This window comes from Anomalospiza imberbis, chromosome 31 (assembly GCF_031753505.1).
Source record: "Anomalospiza imberbis isolate Cuckoo-Finch-1a 21T00152 chromosome 31, ASM3175350v1, whole genome shotgun sequence".
Classification (NCBI taxonomy): domain Eukaryota; kingdom Metazoa; phylum Chordata; class Aves; order Passeriformes; family Viduidae; genus Anomalospiza; species Anomalospiza imberbis.
The window spans coordinates 286,851-307,821 of NC_089711.1; the positions used below are offsets into that span (position 1 = coordinate 286,851).

The window sequence follows — 20,971 nt, forward strand, 5'->3', positions numbered from 1 at the left end:
AGTGGAAATAGACCAATTTCTTTCTCCCCGTATTTTTCTGTAGCCTTATTTTCGTGTGGTGAGGAAAAATCAGGAGAAAGTTGCCTCTTAACTGCACCTCTAGTATTTTTATAAGGAGCATCTTCTCGGGACAGGGAGTTCCTTGGAACCGGAGCTGCGGTTTCCAAGGGAACGGAGCTCCGGGCAGGAAGGGCGGTGTGAGGAGGACATACCATAGAGGCCAGGTCCTCCAGAGGCGGAGCACGGGCGGGGTTTGCTGCCGGAGCTGCTGAAGGGGGCAGCATGTCCGGGGGATAGCGGATGGGAGTGCGGTCAGCCTCCACGTGGCTCACGGCGGCTGAGCCGGCCGCTCCCGGCAGAGGCAGGGCAGCGGCGGCAGCGCCCAGTGTAGCCGGAATGGGCAAAACCGCGGGGGATGGGGCCGAGAAAACCGCTGCGGGAGAAGCGGCCAGAGACGGGACAGCCGGGACTAACGGGAGCCCGCCGGGCGCGGCCAGCGGACCAGCCGCGGACAAACCGGGCAGGATGGGGAGGGGGTCGGTCGGGCAGCCGCGAGCAGCGAGGCGGGGGCCGGTACCGAAGCGGCAGGCGGCGAAACAGGGACCGGGAGGGCCGCCGCAGGCAGCGGGACGGGAACCCGCAGAGCCGCCGCCGCGGGCACGGGAACCGGGGCAGGAACACGCGGCGAGCCGGAACCCGGGGTGGGCGCAGGCACCGGGACAGGCACCGGCACCGGGGCAGGCGGAGCTGAGGGGAACGGCTCGCTGGGACCTGGGACAAATGCCGGGACTGGGACAGACGGAGCTGAAACAAGCGGCGAGCCAGGGCCCGGGACAAGCGGCTCGGCTGCGAGTGGTGTGGTTCTCTCTTGTTCCACTCCCTTTTCCCCTTTTTCTTCCTTTTTACTGGTTTTCTGTCCCTTTTTTTTTTTTTTTTTTTTTTTTTTTCCCCAAAATCTTACCTATTTATTCCATGCTCTTTTTTTTTCCTCACATTTTCTAACAACCTAAACACTACCTTCTTTCAACTACCCATGCAAAAAATCCTTTCTCTCACAAACCATTCGACATAATATACCTCCCTCTAAAAAAATAAAGCTCAAAATAAACAATCTACATTACATATCTTCCACTCATTTCCATTTACTCACCTTTATCTCTCGCTCACTCTCACTCACATTCACACCCTCAAGCCTGTTCATTCATACTTCTGGACTTCACAATACTGTTACATATACTTTCATTCGTGCACACTTACTTACTTTTATTTAGCTCAAAACAAACAATCTGCATTGCATATCTTCCACTAATTTCTATTTACTCACCTTTATTTTCCACTTACTTTCGCACACACATCTACACCCTCAGGCCTGTCGATTCATACTTCTACATTTCCCTTTATTTTATTGCACAGAGGAAGGAAACGTTAGCAAACCTCTTAGACTTACACAAAGGGATTTCTGTTGCCAGAGAATCGTGAATCGTGTAAGCCCCCACCCTGACCCCTTCCACCTCCCCGAGGTTTGGCTATCCCTCTTCCCTAGAGATAGCCTCAGAGTCAGGGGTTCGGACCTCCGTACCTTGCCCGATCTGGACTCCCCACACCCCCTCCCCCAGGGGGAATGGGTTAGACGACTACTTTACGCAGCTGCGGTGCTAAAAGGTCCTACGATACTGAGCCATCCTTGCTTTGGGGGCAGCCTCTCTGGGTTTCAGTACCGCTGGGCCTCTGGGAAGGGCCCTGAGCTACTCAATCCTGGGTGCTCTCGAAGGTTAATATCTCAACCCAGCAGACTTTTTCACTCAAGTTTTTGCAGGGTTTTGCCTAAGCCCCCACCCTCAGGGGACTTGTTGGTGCGGGACACACCGTCACGTACACAACAAGTAAAGGTACCTTTTGTTTCACTTATTCAACCCTGGGTGCTCTTGAGGATTAATATCTCAACCCAGCAGCAACCCTGGGTGCTCTTGAATATTAATCCCTCAACCCAGCCCATTCAATTCAATCTCCCCGGGGGGATTCTCTCACTCTTTTATCATTTGCTTCGTCTCTGTACTGGCCGCTTTTCTCGCGAAAAAGACGGAAACGCAGCATGGGAGACTACCGCTCTCACTTAGCAGGTCTGGGGTAACCAGCCCGCCTCTCATTCACACACATTCATCCCCCCTTATCCACCCCATTCACACACATTCATCCCCCCTTATCCACCCCATCCCAACAAATACTTACCTATCCCTTGTCCTTGGGTCTTTGTTCTTCGTGTACACTTTGGTCTTAGGGGCTAATTACCGCGGTTTAGGAATTCTTTCCCTTTTCTTTGCTTTATTGTCTCTTTTTGTCCATCGGATCGTAACCTGCGGTCTGTGGTCACACCAGGGGAACAGAGCGAGGCTGCCTAATCAGGGCAGGACGCGTCTTCTCACTCTAATTCTCCTACAGCACCCACAGCGGGGTATTAAGAACCATCCTCTGCTACCATTTGTTATAAACGCCAATCACTTGTTTTAAAAATTTATAAAAGTTTACTAAAAATAAAATGGAAAAAAAAATAATACAAGTATAGTAATAAAGATTAAACAATTAGAGTTAGGACAATTAAAGAGACAATAACAGCAAAAAGTTACAGCCCGGGCTGGGTACCTCTCTCTGGACAAAAGTGAGCCAGGAGAAGGACCCCGATAAAAGAGAATTCCCTCCTTAAGAGGGGTAACCTGTTGCATACAGAAATCACTTCATGAATATGCATATTTTTATTTAAAACAAGAAATTCGTCTGGTACTTGTTGAGGAATTCCTGTTAATCCCAGGCACCTTGAAGTCTAAGTCGAGTTTGGAGAAGTTCGGTTTTTTGTTGATAAAGAAAGCCATAAATTCCTCTCCTCTGGAAGATTTAGTGGTTTTTGTAATTGTTATCTCTGTGTGAAGAATTTCTTGATTATCTTCTCCTTCTCTTGAGCAAAAAGAATACCACACACACATATTTTCTATTTTAACTACTAAAGCTTAATTTCAATTACAAAACTACATTTACTATATTATTAAAATGTTACTACAGCATAACTTTCCAACCTAGCATAATACATATAGTAAATATCTGCATAGAGCCATAAAATCTGCATTTTTCACAATCTCTGTCATGAATCAAATGCACAGATGTGGGAAAAAACCTCTCTTTTACATGCTTTGTCTTCAGAGATACATACATTCAAACTACAGACATGCAACTGATCACAAGACAAATTGAAGGTTTAGTCCTCCAAACTGCCCTCTTCTATCATAATTTCCACTACCATTGCAGTTAAAATCTACTTGGCAATTAGCAGAATCAGCCCTCAAGCACCGCAAACAATAACAATAAGAGTCAAAACCAAGTTTCTATACGTAAAGTGAAAAATGTATACAAAGAATATATAAATTTATATATATACACTCACACATAAATATGTATGTATACGTATACATATAAATAGGTATATAAGAAAACGTATTTATTAACCAGTTGAGTAATTTTAAGTGAAATTATATATTATAACATCAAACTGGAAAACTTTTATTTCAGTTCTTGAAAATCAGTGTTTACATTATTTGATATGGTCGTTTTCACATTATTTTAAGCATGCAAGACTGCAATAATTATTTTCTCCAGACAAAAGTGCAAGAGTTTATGGGCAATAAATGTGAAATACACTGATAAAAGAAACATGTTTAAATGAAGCACTAAACTGGTATCCTATAATACAGAAATAGAAATACTAAAATACTTTACCTTTGTCTACATGAAGTATTTTGTACAGAAATAACACTGTACTGGCATTTAATTAATAGCTCTTTCTAAATAAAAAGTGACCACTTTACCTATGGATTTGTGTCTAGGCACAGTTCACGTTTTTCATGACCAAAAATTGCCCGATGATATATGTTTTCACGCTTTTTTTTTTTTTTTTTTGACTGGCCAAAGAGACACAAATGCCATCAACAAGGGGATCGGTAACTTAGATTAAATCTTGTCTTTAAAGACATTACTACTATTAAAGAATGAAGTTTCAGGGTTTTAGCTGCAGACCATAAATATTTTATAATTGAATAAATACTAAGTGTATTCCCATTTAAAAAGAAGACAGACTTCATCTGTCAGATCAGAACATCTATACGTGATCAGAAATTGTTCCACAAGGTGCTGTCTTCTTAACATATTTTATGTATTTAATAAATGTAGGAGATAATAATCATTAAAACCTGCATGCACTGCAAGAAAACCACAAGCTCATTATTGGTTTTCAGTACTTACTACCAGAGCCATACTCAGAGCAAGCAACATGACTCAAAGAGCAAGAGATCAGCAACAATTAAAATCACTTTTTTAAATGCAACTCAGCTCTTGGGACAACCTGTGCCAGTTGCCAGTGTGGCACCATGCTCCAAGTGAACAAGTTCTTCCTTAGACCTAATCTGACTCAATCCCCATTATATATTCTAAATATTATCCCATGTCCTATTGCAACTGAGCCTGTGAAAAAAGGTCTTTCCTACTTCCTGAGAATCCCCTTTGAAGTACTGGAACTCAGCAATGAAGTCTCCCTGGGGCCTCTTCTCCTCCAGGCTGAATAACTCCAGGTCTCTCAGCCTGTCCTCAGAGGAGAGGCGCTCTGTCCTCTGTTTCTGTCGCCCTGTTTTGTAATTTGGTGGGGTGTTCAGTTTTATCTAATGGCAAAAGAATTGAAGTAGAGCAATGCAGGGTACAGAGCCATGAAATGGTGGTGGAGGAACCCAAGGATGCCAGTCCTGGCAGAGCAGTCTGGAGAGATTTGGCTGTGGGCAGGAGGGGCTGTGAGGGGCTCACTGTGAGCCTCTGGTTTGTCCCCCCCACCCCACCCTTAGAGGTTTCTGGCACGCAAACAGGGACAGCTGAGAGGGACTTGTCCCAGCCCCATCTGCTGCCTGGCACGCTCGGGCAGAGGGGAACTGGCCCAGGCTTACTGCCAGGGTGTGTGGCAGAGAGGGAACTGCAGGAGCCAGCGCCACTGGGCTGGCCCTGCTGGGAAGGAAGGTGCCATCCAGCACAGGAGGGGCAGGGCATGGAAAGGTAGACACTGCTCTGTCTCCCTGTGGAAATTAGCACGGTGCCTGTCTTTCAAAGGCAGGGACCTATGGGAGTCACTGGAGTTTCCTGAAAGGAAGAAACCCCAGGGACAGAAAGCACCACTTCTAGAGCACTGGCGGGGCAAAAATCCCAGCAAGATGGAGAAACCAGAATAAAGGGATGAGTGGGATTCTGGGCCAGGTTTGCCTGTGATGGCAAGGTCCTGCACATAAAGATGGGGTACAGATGGTCCCATTGCTCCTCTTTCCGCATCTTTCTAGGAGCCAGAGGAATCCTGTGAAATACTGAGCTTGGAAACTCATGGTTCATTTGTTTTTGTTGATTTTTTTTTTCCTTTGGGCAGCATCCATTTGTAACATTTGCTGAGCCTGCATCCAGCCTGGTGCCACTGATTGTTCAGTGAAGAAGAGGAAGGAGACAAGAATGTGATAATCACATCAGGACCATTACCATGTACTTCGACTAGGATTGTAGGTTAGGGTTAGGGTTAGTGTTAAGGTAGGATTGTCTAATAGGACAGGGAACAGTAGGACTGGAAATGAATAAAGTTTGAAACCACAACTCACCTTGAAGATTCCCTTCTTTCTCACTCCGTGAATAACCTCAAGATTTCCTTCTGAATTGCCTGTTGTTCCTTAAGGGTGCAAAGTGACACTTAGGGAGTCTTTGGCACGGTGTGAAAGTGGGGAAGGCTCTTCTTCATTCATCCTCTTCAGACCACACTGCCTTTGGAATCCGGCCCACTGGTCTGTTTTTGCCCTGCTGTGGTACTTCTGTTTGAGGCAGAAAGGGCAATGACATTTGCAGGAAAAACCAGAGGGGGAGTGGGGCAGTCCAAACACCCTGTGCTGATGCAGCCCTTCAGCTGTGACTCGAGAGCATTGGGGCGCCTGCCACTTGGACTTGTATCCCTAAGTGCAATGTCTTGGGCTGGAGGAGAGCCGTGCTCAGCTGAGAAAGCAGAAAGATCAGAGAGGGTGCTCTGAAAGGTCTCCTCCGGTGCAGAGCTGTCAGGTGCAGACTGTGAGGTGAGAGCAGGCCCGGCCTTGCCCGGGGTGGAGCCGCAGCAGAGCCCCGGCAGAGCCCGGAGCAGCCTGAGCCTCGGCACGGGCAGGCGGCCAGGAGGCCCTTGTAGCTGCAGGAGGCAGCAGCCCGGCCCTGCGTGCCTCTTCCTGGCACCGGCGCATCTCCGGTTGTAATTTTGAGCAAAATTACAAGCGTATCCTCAAAAGGTTTCCAACGCAAATGGAGCGGCTGGAGATGAAACATGGAACCAATCAGATCTTCACTAGACGTGAGCTGCATTCTCCTCCCACAGCCACTGGTGCTGTGCCAGCCTCTAGACTGAATGAAACCAGAAGTGAATGAAGCACAGACCCTCTCAGTAAAACCTGACTCGTTCCATTTCAGCCTATAGTGGCATTGACAGTCAATCTAGTGGTTATGAACTGAACCTTACAGTTCCTACCTGCTTGAATGGAGCAGTTCTACTGAAAGCAACAAGGCCGTTGCCTTTTGTAGATGAAGCTGGTACACTGCTTTGCCAAATCTCGGCATTTCACAGGCATCTCAGCTTGGCAGTGCCCTTCATCCTATGCAAAACAGTATAAAGATTATTTCTAAGTGAGTTATTGGAACAGCACATACGGGGATCCTGTGAGGTATCTTTTAAGAGAAACATTAAATGACAGCTCAAATTTAAAAAGACAACTGTCATGGAACCATTTTCCTTCTCTTAGCAGCAGCACTGACTTTAGCTGGAATTCCAAACTCAAGTTAGCTTGGTGGTAGAATGTTTACAGATTCCAAGTATGCGCGTGGGTTTTACAGGCTTTTGGAAAGCTGGGAGGAAAGCTGAGAGGGAGTGGGGTTTAGGTTAACTTGCAGGAAAAAACCTTCCCTCCTCAAAGCTCAATTACTCACTTGTTGGAGGTGGTGAATTTGCCTGAGGAGGTAGAAATAAGAGCAGTTAAGGGACATCAGGCAGGGTTTTCAGAAGAGACAACAGGTAATCAACTGCTCAATGGAGATGTTCAGAAGGCAGGCTTCTGCCAGAGGTCTCTGGGATCCTCCCTTTGCTCCAGGTGACTCAGCTGTTGCCGGCGGGGAGGGGGGAGGTGGTGGTGCTGGTGCTGTCTTTTCCACCAGAGGGGCGGGAGATTATTAAAGGTAGTGAGGCACAAGAGAGAAGGAGAACTGATTAACAAAGGGCAGTAAACAGTGGATGCCAAGAGCTTTGACCCTGGCAAAGGGTGTTGGGACAGCTCCATGGGGTGGGTCATTGGGACTTTTGAGGATTGGCAGAGACATTCTTCAAGATGTACTGCCATGGGTCTTTTTGTTTTAGAAAAACGAGCTAATGAGGGGTGCCTGGCTGAAATTAATAGCCTGACTACAAATGAGATTGCAAAGCAGGGAAATTACCTTGGGCTCTCTGTCCTTGCCCGGGATGTTGGGTGTATTTCACTGAAATGCCCTGGACAAGAGGGCTTAGATATCCTCTGGTAGAGGTACGCTGGCTGGCAGGGTGGCCAGAGGAGTTTCTAGCAGCCTCAGCAACTATTTGGTCAGTGTGAGAAACGAGGCTCACCCTTTAAAATTTTTTAAAGGTGTAACAAGGGATAAAGCAAAAGTAACAGCACTGGGTGCATAGCCACATGTGTGGCTGCCGAGGCAGGGATGGAAATGAAGAGACTCCATCTTCAGAAGGCAAAGAATAATCTTTATTAACAAGTAGCATTCCTCTTTGATAACCAGCATCGCTAAGGTGAAATATGATTGGTCTCAAAGTGAAAACCTTTCACACCATTGGTGCACTCTGACTAGCCCACTGTGGTAGAACATATCTATAAACAACATGAACAGAAAGAGAGGTAATAATTGTTTCCATTCCTTCTCCTAACTTTCCCAGGCTAGGCCTGGGAGAATTCTCTCTCTTTTCTCTCTGACTGAACTGAGAATATCCACACACATGCACACGGTTAACGGTAACAACTCTTATATACTTTTTCATTGCATTAGTCAAATACATATTCATGAAAATTATGCATATTTAAACATTCCTTTGAGTATACATGTTCCATGGAATTCTTTATCTTAGTTCAACCCCTGACCTCACCTTCTTATACTACATGCCACAATGCAGATGTGATTTTGAGAGTCTTGTCTTTTATTTCCTCACGAGGCCCCCTGGTCTGTGGTTAGAATTACTGATAGCCGAAGGGTCAGGGGTAGATTCCTCCTTGCTCTTTTGGTGTTACTTGCTTGGTTCTTTTCAAAATTATCTTATCATACAGATGTTCTAGCCATTTTTAGAAGTACTTCCAACCCACATTAGCTATTTCACTACTTGTCAGGTAGTTACAACAATAAAGGCCTTAGTTCTTATTTCACAGCTACAATTACTTCTGCAAAAGTTAATGTTATAATACACATTCCATAGCCTCTATTTTAATATTTTGTGAAAGCCTAAACTATAATATACATATCACACTAAGATATACACTCTACACAGGGATTAGGGTATTAACCATAACAGGCTGACAAATTACACTGTATCAAAAGCAGTTAAAAAAAGATTACAAACTGTACTATATCAAAATAATTTACTAAAGCCAATAATAGTGAAAGCCAATAATTACATAAATAATTCATAACAATCAGTTACCAAATGGTTTCTGAATATGGGATTGTGAAGGCAGTGGACTTGGATGGGGGAACTTGTTTTACAGGGGGATCCTTCAAGGGATTATGGCTGCTTTGAGATTTCAGTGGGACCTCCATACCCCCTGGCACCCTGAGAATTCAGGTCAAGTAAAAAGGGTGAATGGAGGAATAAACACCCTTTGAAGCTGGTGACAGAAACTAAGATGCCATGGGTACAGCTTTTGCCATTAGCTTTGGCAAGAATGAGAGCCAAAGCCATGGGAATATCCAGTTATTCCCCTTTGAATTGTTTGAGATTCTTACCTTGTTCATTTTCAAGGTGGCAGGGAGGAGAAGATCTATATTTAAACCAGTACGTGGCCAGTATGCCGTGTCTTGTGAAATCTCTTTGACAGGAAGCCCAGTTAGCACAGACGCTGCCTTTGGACTTTGCTGTTCATAACATCCAACCAGGATTTCAGAGAGAGCAGCCAGGAGACCTGGACACGGATGGACCCATCACACTCGAGTCAAGGTCTCGAAAGCCCCAAAGACTTGGACATCTCAGCTGGAACAAAAGCATGGGAGACCTTGGCTATCAGTAGCAATCGACAAGGACTTCCAGTGATTAATGGGTTAGTATGAACTGTAATTATCTACTTTATTCTCTGTATCTACTTGCCATATCTGGTGCAGGGACCAGACATGGAAAAGTCGACAGGGGGTGTTTCAAATGGTCCATGTTGTGAAAAAGGGTTAATAATAGCTAGGGTTTGTGAAGACCAATTGAGAAGTAAGAAGAGGAGGGATTGAGAGGAAAGATGTGTGCTAACATCCTTACAAATAACTGAATGGTTGATATTGATTACAAATAATTGAATGGTAGAGACATTAATGGGCACTTCAAGTTGTAATAAGCTAATTATGTTGATAACTGTTAAACCCTTGTTGTACCCCCACTGTTAACTCCCTTACATACACCCTGATTGTACCCCCCCTTACCTGTACCCTCATTGAGTCCTTTGGGTATCGCCTCTTCTGCTTCCCGAAATGGCGGCTGGAAACATTCCCGGGAATATGCAAATTAAGAAAAGCTCAAGAAAATCCAACAGAAGACCCTAGAAACGACGAGCCAACCAAAAATTTGAAGAACTAAGTGACTGGACCTATGGTGGGAAATCCCTCTACTGCACCAACAAGGTTTTAAAGGTCACCATCACTAAGTAGGACTGGACTAGAATGAGGACCCTAGCCAATGAGCCAGAAAGCATTTTCCTAGGCACACTCATGAGGACGGAAGCCCCAGCTCTGCTGTGAAGCAAAACTGATCACCTCCTCCTCTGCGTCACCAAAGGGAGCAGCGGCGGTGTGCGCGACCCCTCAGGCCCCCACCCAGAGCTGATCACTGAATAAAGGCATTAAAAAGGAGCTGGTCTCCTGGCCCATTTATTACAATCTCAACCCGACCGATTTTGTGATTCAGCTTCCCACACACACCGGCTGCTCCCACACCTCCTCCGCTCTCCCACATCCCACAGGGGTCCTGCCCCTGTCCCCGGCATCTTCCCACAGCGCCAGCCGGACACGCCGCGGGCCCGTCACTCCCTCCCTCCGCAGGTGTGCGCTGCCTCCACCCCCCAGCGACCCCTCCGTCCTCCACACGGCCACCTCCCGGCTCTCCCCGGCCCCAGGCTGCCCCACCACCCCAGCCCCAAGACCCACCACCACCCCGTCCGGCTGCCCTTCCACCCTCAGCCGTCAGCGGGGGCAAAGCCGGCACCGGCACTCCCACCAAAGATGGCAGCGCGGGCAGAGCTGCCCTCACCCACATGCGGCCCCAGCACAGCAGCCGCCTCCCTGTCCGCCGCTGGAGCCGTGTCTTGGCCGGACGGGGCAGGAAGGGCGTCGGAGATGCTGAATGTGGGCAAAACATCCCGTGCCAGACAGGCTGTGGGAGCAGGGCCAGGGCAGTGATTGCCCCCCTGCATTCGGCACTGGAGAGACCACACCTTGAGCGCTGTGTTCAGTTCTGGGCCCCTCAATTCAGGAAGGACACTGAGGGGCTGGAGTGTGTCCAAAAGAATGTCTTCAAGTCTCTTCATCATTTCCCCTTCTCCCATTTGACCTGTCTGCTTGGAAGTGAGGACCTCTGTTTGCAACCCGTACCAAAGAGGGAAGCTATTTAGACTAAGACCTTTTTCCTGAATTCAGCTGTGCAGAAATGCGAGTGGTTTTGTTTTCACTGGACAAAGAGCAAGAGTTTCCGATGGGATTTCTCCGTTTGGACCTTTCTGAAAGCTCCTGCACTTGCCTTGGCACTTTGGGGCCGTACTGCAAAGCAAAGGCAGAAGGATGACTGCAGCCAGGGAAAAAGAGGGTTCGCACCTGGCCCCGCCGTGCGGAGCCCGGCCAGCCCCGGGAGCCGCCCCGCCCGCGCTGTGCCCGCAGCCCCGGCTCTGCCGCGCTCGGCCCCGCCCAGTGCGGCTGGGCGCGCGCGGGCCCGAGCGCAGCGCCCCCCTCAGGCCGCGCGCCGCCGGCGCAGCCGCGGCCGTTGCGCCGGGGCCGTTGTGGCGACAGCCGGCGAGCGGCGCCATGGCGGAGCTGCCGCTGCCCGCCGGGCTCAGAGCCAGCGCCTTCCCCGCCAAGCTGTGGCGCCTGGCGAACAGCCCCCGCGTCCGCTCCGTGCGCTGGGACAGCCGGGCCCGGGGGCTGCTCATCCACCGCTCCCTCTTCGAGCGGGAGCTGCTCAGCCCGGGCGACGCCCACGGGGCGGGCAGTGAGGGGGCGGGGCCGGCCCCGGACTCCTTCCAAGCCACGCAGTTCGGCAGCTTCGTGCGGCAGCTCAACCTCTACGGCTTCCACAAGGTGCCGGGCGGGGTTGGCTCAGCTGAGCCGGGCGATGCCGGCAGCTGGCTCCACTTCAGGAACCCCAACTTTCGCCGCGACCGCCCCGACCTCCTGCTCCGCATCAAGCGCCTGACCAGGGCCAACAGGCAGCGGCTGGCGGCGGGGCGGGAGGTGCGCAGCCACCAGCCCAGCCGCTTCCAGCAGCTGCGCACGGAGCGGGAGGTGCCCTCCTTCCCCGCCGGGCAGCCGCCCAGAGCCGGTGAGTCGGGGTGGGAGCTCCGGGCGCGGAGGGTGGCGTGGGCTGTGGCCGTGGGCACTGCCCGGCGGGGCAGCAGCGGGCCCTGCCCGTGCCGGGGCTGCTCAGCGCAGCTGCCCCGGCCGGCACAGGGGCTGTCCTTGGGCAAGGCAGCTGTGCCGGCAGGGCCCGGGAGCTGTGCCGGCTGTGCCGGGCTGCCGGGGCTGCGGGACAGTCCCGCCGCGGCTGCGCTCACCACAGCCTGGCCCGCTCGGCTGCAGCTGGCCCTGCCATGCGCCCTGGCTGCCGCTGCTCCTTGCGCGGCCCCGGGGTGCTTGGGGAGCTCTCCGTGAGTGCGGGTGAGCCGAGGGCTCGGTCCTGCTCCGGCCCAGCTGGAGGGAGTCTCCTGTCCCTCCGGGGCAGTGGGGAAGAGAGCTGGCAGTTGGCTTTCTGGCAGTTGCCTCCTACCAGGGAAGGGCAACGCGGGAGAGTTTTCCCAGACAGTTGAGCGAATAGGGGAGAGCTCAGTAGACCAGCAGCTGCTAGTTGAACAGCCCTTGAACGTGTTGGTTGTTTCTTTTTTCTTTTTTTCTCACCCTGCTTGGGAGGATGGGGGCTTTTGTTTTCCCTGACAGATGTACCGTTGCTGCCAAGGGAAACATGCCCAAAGACCAGCTTTCCCTTTGCTTCCTTTCTTCTTCCCACTCCTACACAGTGCTCTCCTACCAGGACCTCGCTGCTCCTCACCTCAGGGTTTAGAGCTGCCTCCAGGCGCTTCCAGGCAAAGTGCAGGTGCTCAGGAGTCTGAGGTTTTCCTAGCATCTCCCCAAGAAAGTCTTTGTCTCATCTGGACTTCTTGGGGTTTCATCAGAGCAACCAGGAAGGGCAGATTTAATCTCAACTGTGAGCTAATCATTCCACTGGTTCCCCTGGAGCTTAAATGCCTCCCTGAGCTCATCCTTCCGCTGGTTCCTGTAGACCATCTTCCTGTAGAGGAAGAACTCGCTCTTCCAATCCCCTGGGAAGTCTGAATAAATTTCTGGAACTGAGGTTGCTGTGTGCTTCCTGTGATATTTGGTCCAAGGCAGCACTAGAGCTCTGCGTCCCAAAGCCGCATTGTGGAGCCTGACCAATGTGTTTGGATTCTTGCAGCCACCCCAGACACTTCAGCTCCCAGTGGTCCAGCTGGCAGTGCTGGTTATGCAGCATGGACAGCGCCCGGCCGGCTGTGGAATACTCCTGGGGAAGAGGAATTGCCACCAGTGGATCTGGACATGGTGCTGGAGACACTGGAGGAGATGATTTCTCCCTCTGCTCAGGTAACTGCATTGGACAGGGATGAAAGGGGCTGGACTGACAGCTTTTGAATGCTGTTGCAGGGCTGAGAAGCAAAGGCTTCTTGAGTTCAGCTGTGAACAGACAGGGAAGGATTTTCTTGGTAAAGCAAGATTTCCTAAAGAAGAGGGAATGAAAAAGTCTCCCCCCTGAGTAAGGATGAGAAGGTGTGAGCCTGTGTTGGCCAAGTTTGGGTGCTCATTTTCCTGGGAAGAATTCCTCGTGCTGGGGCATTTGTGGTGCGGAAGTGGAAGCTTTGTAGGTTCTGAGAGGCTTTGTTAGATGGGAGAGAAGAGAAGAGTGTTTGGAGAATTGCCACTGAAGGCAGAGTGTCCCGTGCAGGGAGGGGTGTGCGAGAGGTGCCTCTGTTCCAGCAGCAGATGTGGGCTGTGCCTCTTTTGGGTGGCAAGGCCAAGGCAAAGCAGGGCTGGGCTGCAGCTGCTGCTGTGAGAGCCCTGCCGTGCGTGTAGGCGCTCCCAGAGCTGTGGGTGGGGCCGGGCTGCAGCTGCAGCTTTCTTGTCCTCTCCGTAACCTGGGGCCTGCAGTCCAGTTTCCATCTGGGAGATCCTCAGCTGGGCAAACTGGCCACTCTTGCTGTCCACATTGCAGAGCTCAGTCACCTTGCTCTCGGGCGTCTCTGCGGGAAGGGATGTGTGTTCCCACGCAGTCCCTGCCAAGCTGCAGCCTGGATGAGAGTGCTGTGCTCAGGGCTGTGCAGGGAGGAGCACATCCCTGTGCCAGGAGCTGGCAGGAGTCCTTCCTTAGCAGCCATTCCATGTGTTCAGTGTCACCCCCACGCTCAACACTGTCACCTTTGACAGCCTTTGGATGGTGTTTGAGAAGTCAAATCTGTTTGACTTTTGAAGGGCTTTGGGGCCCAGACTTCTTGTTAGGAGCAAGGGATTAAGAATGTGAGCCACAGAGTTGTTGGACCAGATGTTTTGTGTAACTGGTGAGAAGGGTTTCTTTCTTTCTGTTTCTCTTTCAAGGGCAATATTAATGTTGTGCCTGAGTCTTCAGGAGGGGAGCCTGTGGACAGAGCTGCAGCGGAGGGAGCTTTGCCTGGCACCAAGAGCTGTGGGAACAATTCCCAGGAGCCCGAGGAGCCTGGTAAGGACAGAGCCCCATTGGTTTAGAGAGGTGTGAGACGGCTGCTCTGAGCCTGCCTCTGGCAGGAAGGGAGACGAGAAGAGTTGAGTTCTTGTCTGCAGGGTTGGTGCTTCCTGGTGCCTTTAGTTCAAAGGCACATACACAGCCTGCTCGAGCCCTGCCCTCCACACTTCTCCAGAGGTTCTGACACTGAGTCCTCTGCTGTGGCAAGAGAGCAGGGAATAAACCTGACCCTGTGGGAGTTGTGTCACCAGATCCAGTGTCCCAGGTTTGTGCTGATGTCCATGGATAAGTTTGCTGCTGGGTGTCAGTGCTCTGGAGGCAACACTGAGTGACTCTTGAAGCAAGAGAAGAAAACCCCAGCAAAAAGTCAGTGTAGAAGTCTGAGCTTTTTGTCTCCAAGCATTAAATCAATGTAGTACCAGTCTGCTGGTAGCTGTTGTGAGATATATTAAAAATGCAAGCAGCAGAAGCTCTGAGACTAAACAAATCATTAATCATAAATCCAGTAGCTCAAGGAAAAACTGAAATTACCCCAAATTAGGGAGAACTAAAGGACAGAGAGAGCCCTTTGGATCTGCATTCTTGTGCAAAGCTGGTGCAGCCTGCAGGCCTGGTAGGGAGCGCTTTCCCTCCCAGCTGTTCATCCCAGAGCTGGTGGTTGTTTTGGAGGAGCTGTTGCTCACTGCAGAGGGCAGTTTGTAGGTGGCAGGGAACGGTGCCAGTTCATAACTCAGCCCCCAGCACCCCTCAGCTTCAGCCATTTCAGTGAGGACTGAGGTCTGTCTGTCCTCAGAGAAAGAACAATCCTGGGCTTCTCTGTGGCAGCTGGGACTGTGTTTCAAGCTCTCGTGGGTGCTATTTGCACTGTGAGTGCTGTGAGTTTATTGGGATACTTAAAAGTTTTGGGATACTTCATAAGTTTTGAAAACTTGGAAGAATGCCTGCTCTTTAAAGAGCAGGCTTCAAATTGCCAAGTGAGAGTCTGCCTTTCAGGCCATGTCTGACAGTCCCTGGTGGAAGGACAGTTACTTCCAAAGGGAAAGATGCACAGAGGCCAATACTGACCCAGCATTCCCTTTGCTTCCCAGATATCCACCTGATCTACCTCGCCAGGAGGGCTGCCCTGCATAAGAAGGAGGATCAGAGGGAGAGCCTATGACTATCGGGCAGGTGGAATCCCTCTGTTTATACATAGATTTATAGATTTCTGCAGTTCTATTTATATACCTAATAGATACATTTATAGATTTATAGAGGTGTGTTTATATAGTTAAATCTATATATATCATTATAGATACGATAGATTTATATTTTTATATATGTAGTTATGTTTATACATTTTGAGATTTACATTTATATATTTATAGAGTAATATTTATATATATGTGTAAATATGTTTTCCTATTTAGTTACATTTACATGGAGGTTTAGATGCATAGATGGAGCTGTGTAGGTCTAGGCTGCATTTTTACCTTTTTCCCCCCTCGGCTGCCTTTTTCACCTCTTGCTTTTCCCCCGTGCCCCCTGTGTCCCCTCTCCCTGTGCTGGGTCCGAGCTGGCGGCCGGGCCGGGCGGAGCAGCAGTTCCAGCCCCGGGCGTCCCTGGAGCGGTGGGAGCTGCCGGTGGCCCCAGGCACTGTCCCCTGAGGAGCTGCTGAAGGACGGTGAGACTGAGGGGGCTGAGGGGGCGGTGACGCTGAAGGGACGGTGACCCTGAGGTGCTGCTGGGGCTGAGGGCTGTGGGGCAGCCGAGGGCGATGGTGGCACTGAGGTGACAGGGAAGTGGCACAGGCCGAGGGGTGGTGGGTCTAGGGGGACGGGATGGGTCAGAAGGGACTGAGGGGCTGAGAGGACTGTGAGGGGCTGAAGAAACTGAAGGGGGCTGGGGCTTTGCCGAGAGCATGGCGGGGCTGAGGGGATGGAGGGGGCCGGCAGGGAGCACAGAGGGCTCCGGGACTGCAGCTCTGCCAGGCCTTGGAACCAGTTGCAGAGCCTCCGCTTTTGCCACAGCTGCAGTGGAGACCTTGAGGACAGCCGGAGACTGACGGGAGCCAGCAGGGAGAAGCTGAAGGCCAGCAGCAAGAGCAGGGAACGGGGACCTGCTGCTGCCACGCTGGAGAGAGCCCAGGTGAGGCCCCAGGGCCGGGGAGGCAGGGTGGGGCTGAGGGTGGCATGGGCTGTGGCCGTGGGCACTGCCCGGCGGGGCAGCAGCGGGCCCTGCCCGTGCCGGGGCTGCTCAGCGCAGCTGCCCCGGCCGGCACAGGGGCTGTCCTTGGGCAAGGCAGCTGTGCCGGCAGGGCCCGGGAGCTGTGCCGGCTGTGCCGGGCTGCCAAGGCTGCGGGACAGTCCCGCCGCGGCTGCGCTCACCACAGCCTGGCCCGCTCGGCTGCTTTTTCTTTCTGACCCTCCTGGGGAGGCTCTGAGATCTTCCCTTCCCTGATGGAAGTGCAGCTGCTGCCAAGGAAAACGTCCCCATACTGACTCAGTGCTCCCTTTGCTTCCCAGCTGTGCCATCTGCCGTCCCTGTCCAGGAGAGCTGCTCTGCACGGGAGGAAGAGCCCGAGGGAGAGGCTTTGAAGATGGGCAGCTGGGATCCCTCTGCTTGCAGTTCTGTTTAAAGATGTTTGGACTTGCACCTAGACAGGGATTATTATATAGATATGTACATATGTAGGCTGCTATTTGTATAGGAATATTTCTGTATGTCTGTTGTATTTATGGATGTATGCTATGTATATATACATATATGTTCTATGTGTATATTTGTATCTTAGTGTATATGTCAGTTGTTATATCTGTGTTTAGTTCTGTTTCCTATGTCTACAGTTGTGTTGCTATCTATGTCTGTTGATGCAGCCAGAGATATATGGCTCTTTAAATAGGTATTTTGTTATTTGTCTCAGTAGATGCGTCTATTTTTATATTTTTATATGTATATTGATCCATTTGTGTGTGTAATTATTTTTACCTATGTATCCAGATGTATAGCTGTATATTTGTACTGGTGCATTTGTATGGATATTTAGCTTGGAGGTGGTATTTGTATATTTATAGATAGGTTTGTGTTATATATCTCTTTGTATTGTATAAAATATGTAATATTTAATTTATATTTCCATCTGTAGATTCTTATAGTTATATATGTATTTATATACATTTTTCTGTATCTATGTATTTAGTTCTATTTAAACATGTACAGAGATCTATAATTCTGTAATTCTATTGGTTGAGTTCTTGGTACAAGGTTACTTGGGGAGGGAATGCATATTTTTGTATTGCTATATGGGCTCTACACTTCTAGAAATATGTAATAAATTAAGTTGTTAAACACGTAATTGATCTTTGTGTATAGTGAGTTGCTGTAGAGGTTGGCAATAAATGAAGTTTTATTAACTGAAGTTGGTATTTGTATATTTTTACCTAGACTGGTTGTAATAATCTAATAAATTCCTGGTTTTAACCTAAACTGAGATTTGTATAGTTCTGTATTGTCAGTGTGGGTGTAGCAATTTGTAATAAATGATATTTTCCAAATAAAATGGATTCTCGTGTGTTTGTCGATCAGCAGCGCGGCTGTAGCAATCTGCAGGAAATGCCATTTGTCAACTGCAGTGGGTGTTTTGTGATTTGTGCCACCCAAAGCCAGGAGCAGATGTAAAGATGATGATGCTGGAGGATTTTGGCCGCGAAAATCTCTAGCCATGCCCAGCACATGCCCCACTTGCACTCAGGCTGGGCAAGGGAAGGGCAGATTTGGGATGGCAGCAGAGCCACGCATTGGCTCAGAACTCGCTGCAAAGGCCTGCTGAGGAGACTCCGGGACTCCACTGGGAGTAGAACTCCGAGCAGGAGCCACCCTGGCAGCAGAAATCATTCACCATGAACAAAAGAGAGCAAATGTGGCAAAGCAGATGTGGGGATGCTCTGTGAGTCTGATAAAATGCTCTCAATCACCGCTGCCTAGGCAGGTCTCCTGCAAAAATATTTTGTTAAAAACTGAACACCTCCCATGAAAGATAGATTGCGCTTTCCCCTTCACTTACCTTGCTGTGCGAGTGGAGACACTCTGTCCTTCTCACTGAGAATTTGTGCCCCTCAGCACCTGACATTAACTCAAAGATTATGTGCTACCACTTGGCACCATAAAGGAAAAGAGCCCTGCCCTCGTGACAGTGTTTGCAAAGTCTTCCCTCCTCCTGTCCCCACATGTCCCAAACGGAACCATCCCCTTGCTGTCCAAACTGTGCCTGGGGTGACTGAGGGCTCCAGGAGCTCAGGAGGGTGCAAGAGCACTGCAGGTGGAAGCTTTTGCAAAGCTTCCTGAGCATCAGTAAACTCTGGCTTTGCCAGGCTTCCCCTGGAATGTTGTCCTACTCAAGAATGATCTTGGAGGACACTGTGCCTCCAGCTCACTCAAGTAAAGTTTGTTTTCTTCAAGGCTTGAATAGAGGAAAATGAAAATTGTGATTGTTAGAGTCAAATTTGGGGTTTGGTGCAGCTGGGTTTGCTCCATTCTTTATTGTGGAAAGTAGGGTAAAAGCTTTAAATTCCCAGCAGAAGCTGACTACCAGCCCACACAGACCTGAATGAGGCCCAGGTGTGCTTGCTGCACGCTGGTCCAAGGGAAAAGCTGGAACCAAGTCCCCTTTTATTGCAGATGGAGCCTGTCTGTACTGTTGTCTCCAGGGCTGTCTGTGGTAAGACACGGCAATCCAGCCGGGAGCTGTGGCTATGAGAGTTCCAACAGCAACCTGCTTCTCCAGAGTGAGGGACGAGGCCAGCCCGAAAGCCTGAAAGGTGTTCTGGGTACTGGAGGAGGCCAGGCTGTCCTTGTGCAGGGATGGCCTTCAAGGGGGACCTCACACCTTGTGCTGCTGACAGAGGGCATCTGGTGGCCTTCCACAAAATGCTTCTTTTGTCCAGCTCTTTGAAATGTTCCAGCCAGCAACAATTCCTGCTGCTCACACCAGCCCCTTTCCAAGCAGGAGGATTTTTTTTGTGTAAGCAGCCTGACAACTCAGTGGCAGGAGAATAAAATACTCAGCTGAGTGTTATCAACTCTCTGCCAGAAGCTGCATCCTCAGCCCCTTATCTCTTCAGTTGTGTCAGACATGGAAGAAGCGGCAGGAAATCACTGATCCTGGAAGGGAAAGCAGAAGGAGGAGTGTTGCCTTGATTTCTCAGGATTTTCTAAAGCCTTCTGAGTTTACATTCTTGTAGAGAATTTTCTCAGGCAACTTGCTGTAAACAACCTCTTGTTTTGCATTCCTTCATAGAGGCAGAGAAATTTGATAGACTGGTAGTTTGTCCAGTGTCATTGGAGAGGTGGCACGTTCACCTTCCAATCCACTGGCACCTTTTGAAAACTAGAAATGATTGGAGTCAGAAGAAATAAATTAGTCTCTTCATTGTGACCAAAGCTGAGTGCAACGTTTTTCCTTGTGTCCTCGGGTGACAGAGGAGAGGCAGTGGCTGCTCCCTGGGGCCTTGGGAGCAGTGAGAGCCATCCAAAATAGGATCTCTACTGGGCTGTGGAGATAAGAGTGACCAGCCAGCAATGCTCTGTGTGAGACTGGAGCCATCTGTGAATGTGAGCATGGAAAGCTGACCTTCAAAACAGAGAAAAAGGGGTCCTTGCGTATTTGCCACAGTTTGGAGGGGCTCTGAGTCACCTGCTCCAGTGGAAGGCGTCCCTGTCCGTGGCAGAGGGGGCTGAATCTCGAGGGTCTTTAAGGTCCCTTCCAACTCAAGCCCCTCTGTGAGTCTGAATTACAAACCCACGATGACAAAGAGAACACAGCAAACCTGGGTCCCGCTACATTATTGGAGGCTGCCGTAGTCACTTGTGTCACCTGGAGACTGGTTTGTATCTGGAGGAATTTTCATGGTCCCACAGTCTTTAGGTGTGACATTCCTGGTTTAGGGCCCCAAAAGATGCCAGAAGAGATTATTTGCAAGCAGACAATTGGTTGAGCTGCCTGTGAACCAGATGGGAAAAGTGTACTCATGTTATTGAAGCGTTTACCCTGTGCAGGTGATATTTAGTTTCCATTTGGAATATGCAATGTTCTTGCACAATGTTTGTATATGCATAAATACTGGCTTTAAATCCTAATTCCATCTTCACGCAAGGATGTGTAATCCATCAGGAATATTTAACACGGAGCCATATTAGCTTTGGGCTTGATGGTACGGGTTGCTTAAAGTGTGTGATGAGTAATGGTAGCTCTAACAAATATCCCTCTTGTTAATTTGTGTTGGGGAAGATGAAATAGGAAAACCTTATAACTATGATTGCCTGGCAAAAGATTTGGAAAATCCAGACATTGAGATGAGAACTAGATTTGAAATAGCAAACCTTGACTACTGAATAACTAGAAAACAATAGTATAGCCAGGTTGAAAGCAATCCCCCCTTCTGATTAAACAATGCCCTTTACCTGCAGATGGGTCCAAAGGTCAAATGGAATGCTCTGTCTCACCCCCAATGTATGGTTCATCCCACACCTGTGACCCTCCCCTGAAGTATCAGAGATCTGGGACCCCATTGGCCCAAGTCCTGTTCCAGCCCACCTTGAAGCCCCCTGATAAGGTGTGCCCGAGGGACCGGACGCTCTCTTGGACCTTCCCCTGGGACCCTCACCTGGAACCCTCGCTCCCTCTCTCTCCCTCTCCCTCTCTACCTGGGCCTGCCACGA

At 49.7% G+C, this 20,971-nt stretch overlaps 2 protein-coding genes across 2 annotated transcripts in view; both read left to right on the forward strand.

Annotated features, from left to right (window-relative positions):
- LOC137463885 (zinc finger protein 436-like) overlaps positions 1-20,971 on the forward strand; it is a 307,021-nt gene that overhangs the window by 50,727 nt on the left and 235,323 nt on the right. The gene's annotated exons all lie outside the window — the stretch shown is intronic.
- On the forward strand, positions 11,248-13,045 carry LOC137463895 (heat shock factor protein 5-like). Its single transcript, XM_068175278.1, has 2 exons — positions 11,248-11,851; positions 12,543-13,045. Exons 1-2 carry the CDS (start codon positions 11,338-11,340, stop codon positions 12,584-12,586), a joined length of 558 nt encoding a protein of 185 aa, XP_068031379.1. The 5' UTR covers positions 11,248-11,337; the 3' UTR covers positions 12,587-13,045.

Excerpts from the sequence above, each read along its gene's own strand:
- LOC137463895 (XM_068175278.1), top strand. The coding sequence starts at position 11,338 with ATGGCGGAGCTGCCGCTGCCCGCCGGGCTCAGAGCCAGCGCCTTCCCC. Across the intron at positions 11,852-12,542 it reads CGGGCAGCCGCCCAGAGCCG|TGCTCTCCTACCAGGACCTC; the intron begins GTGAGTCGGGGT and ends ACTCCTACACAG.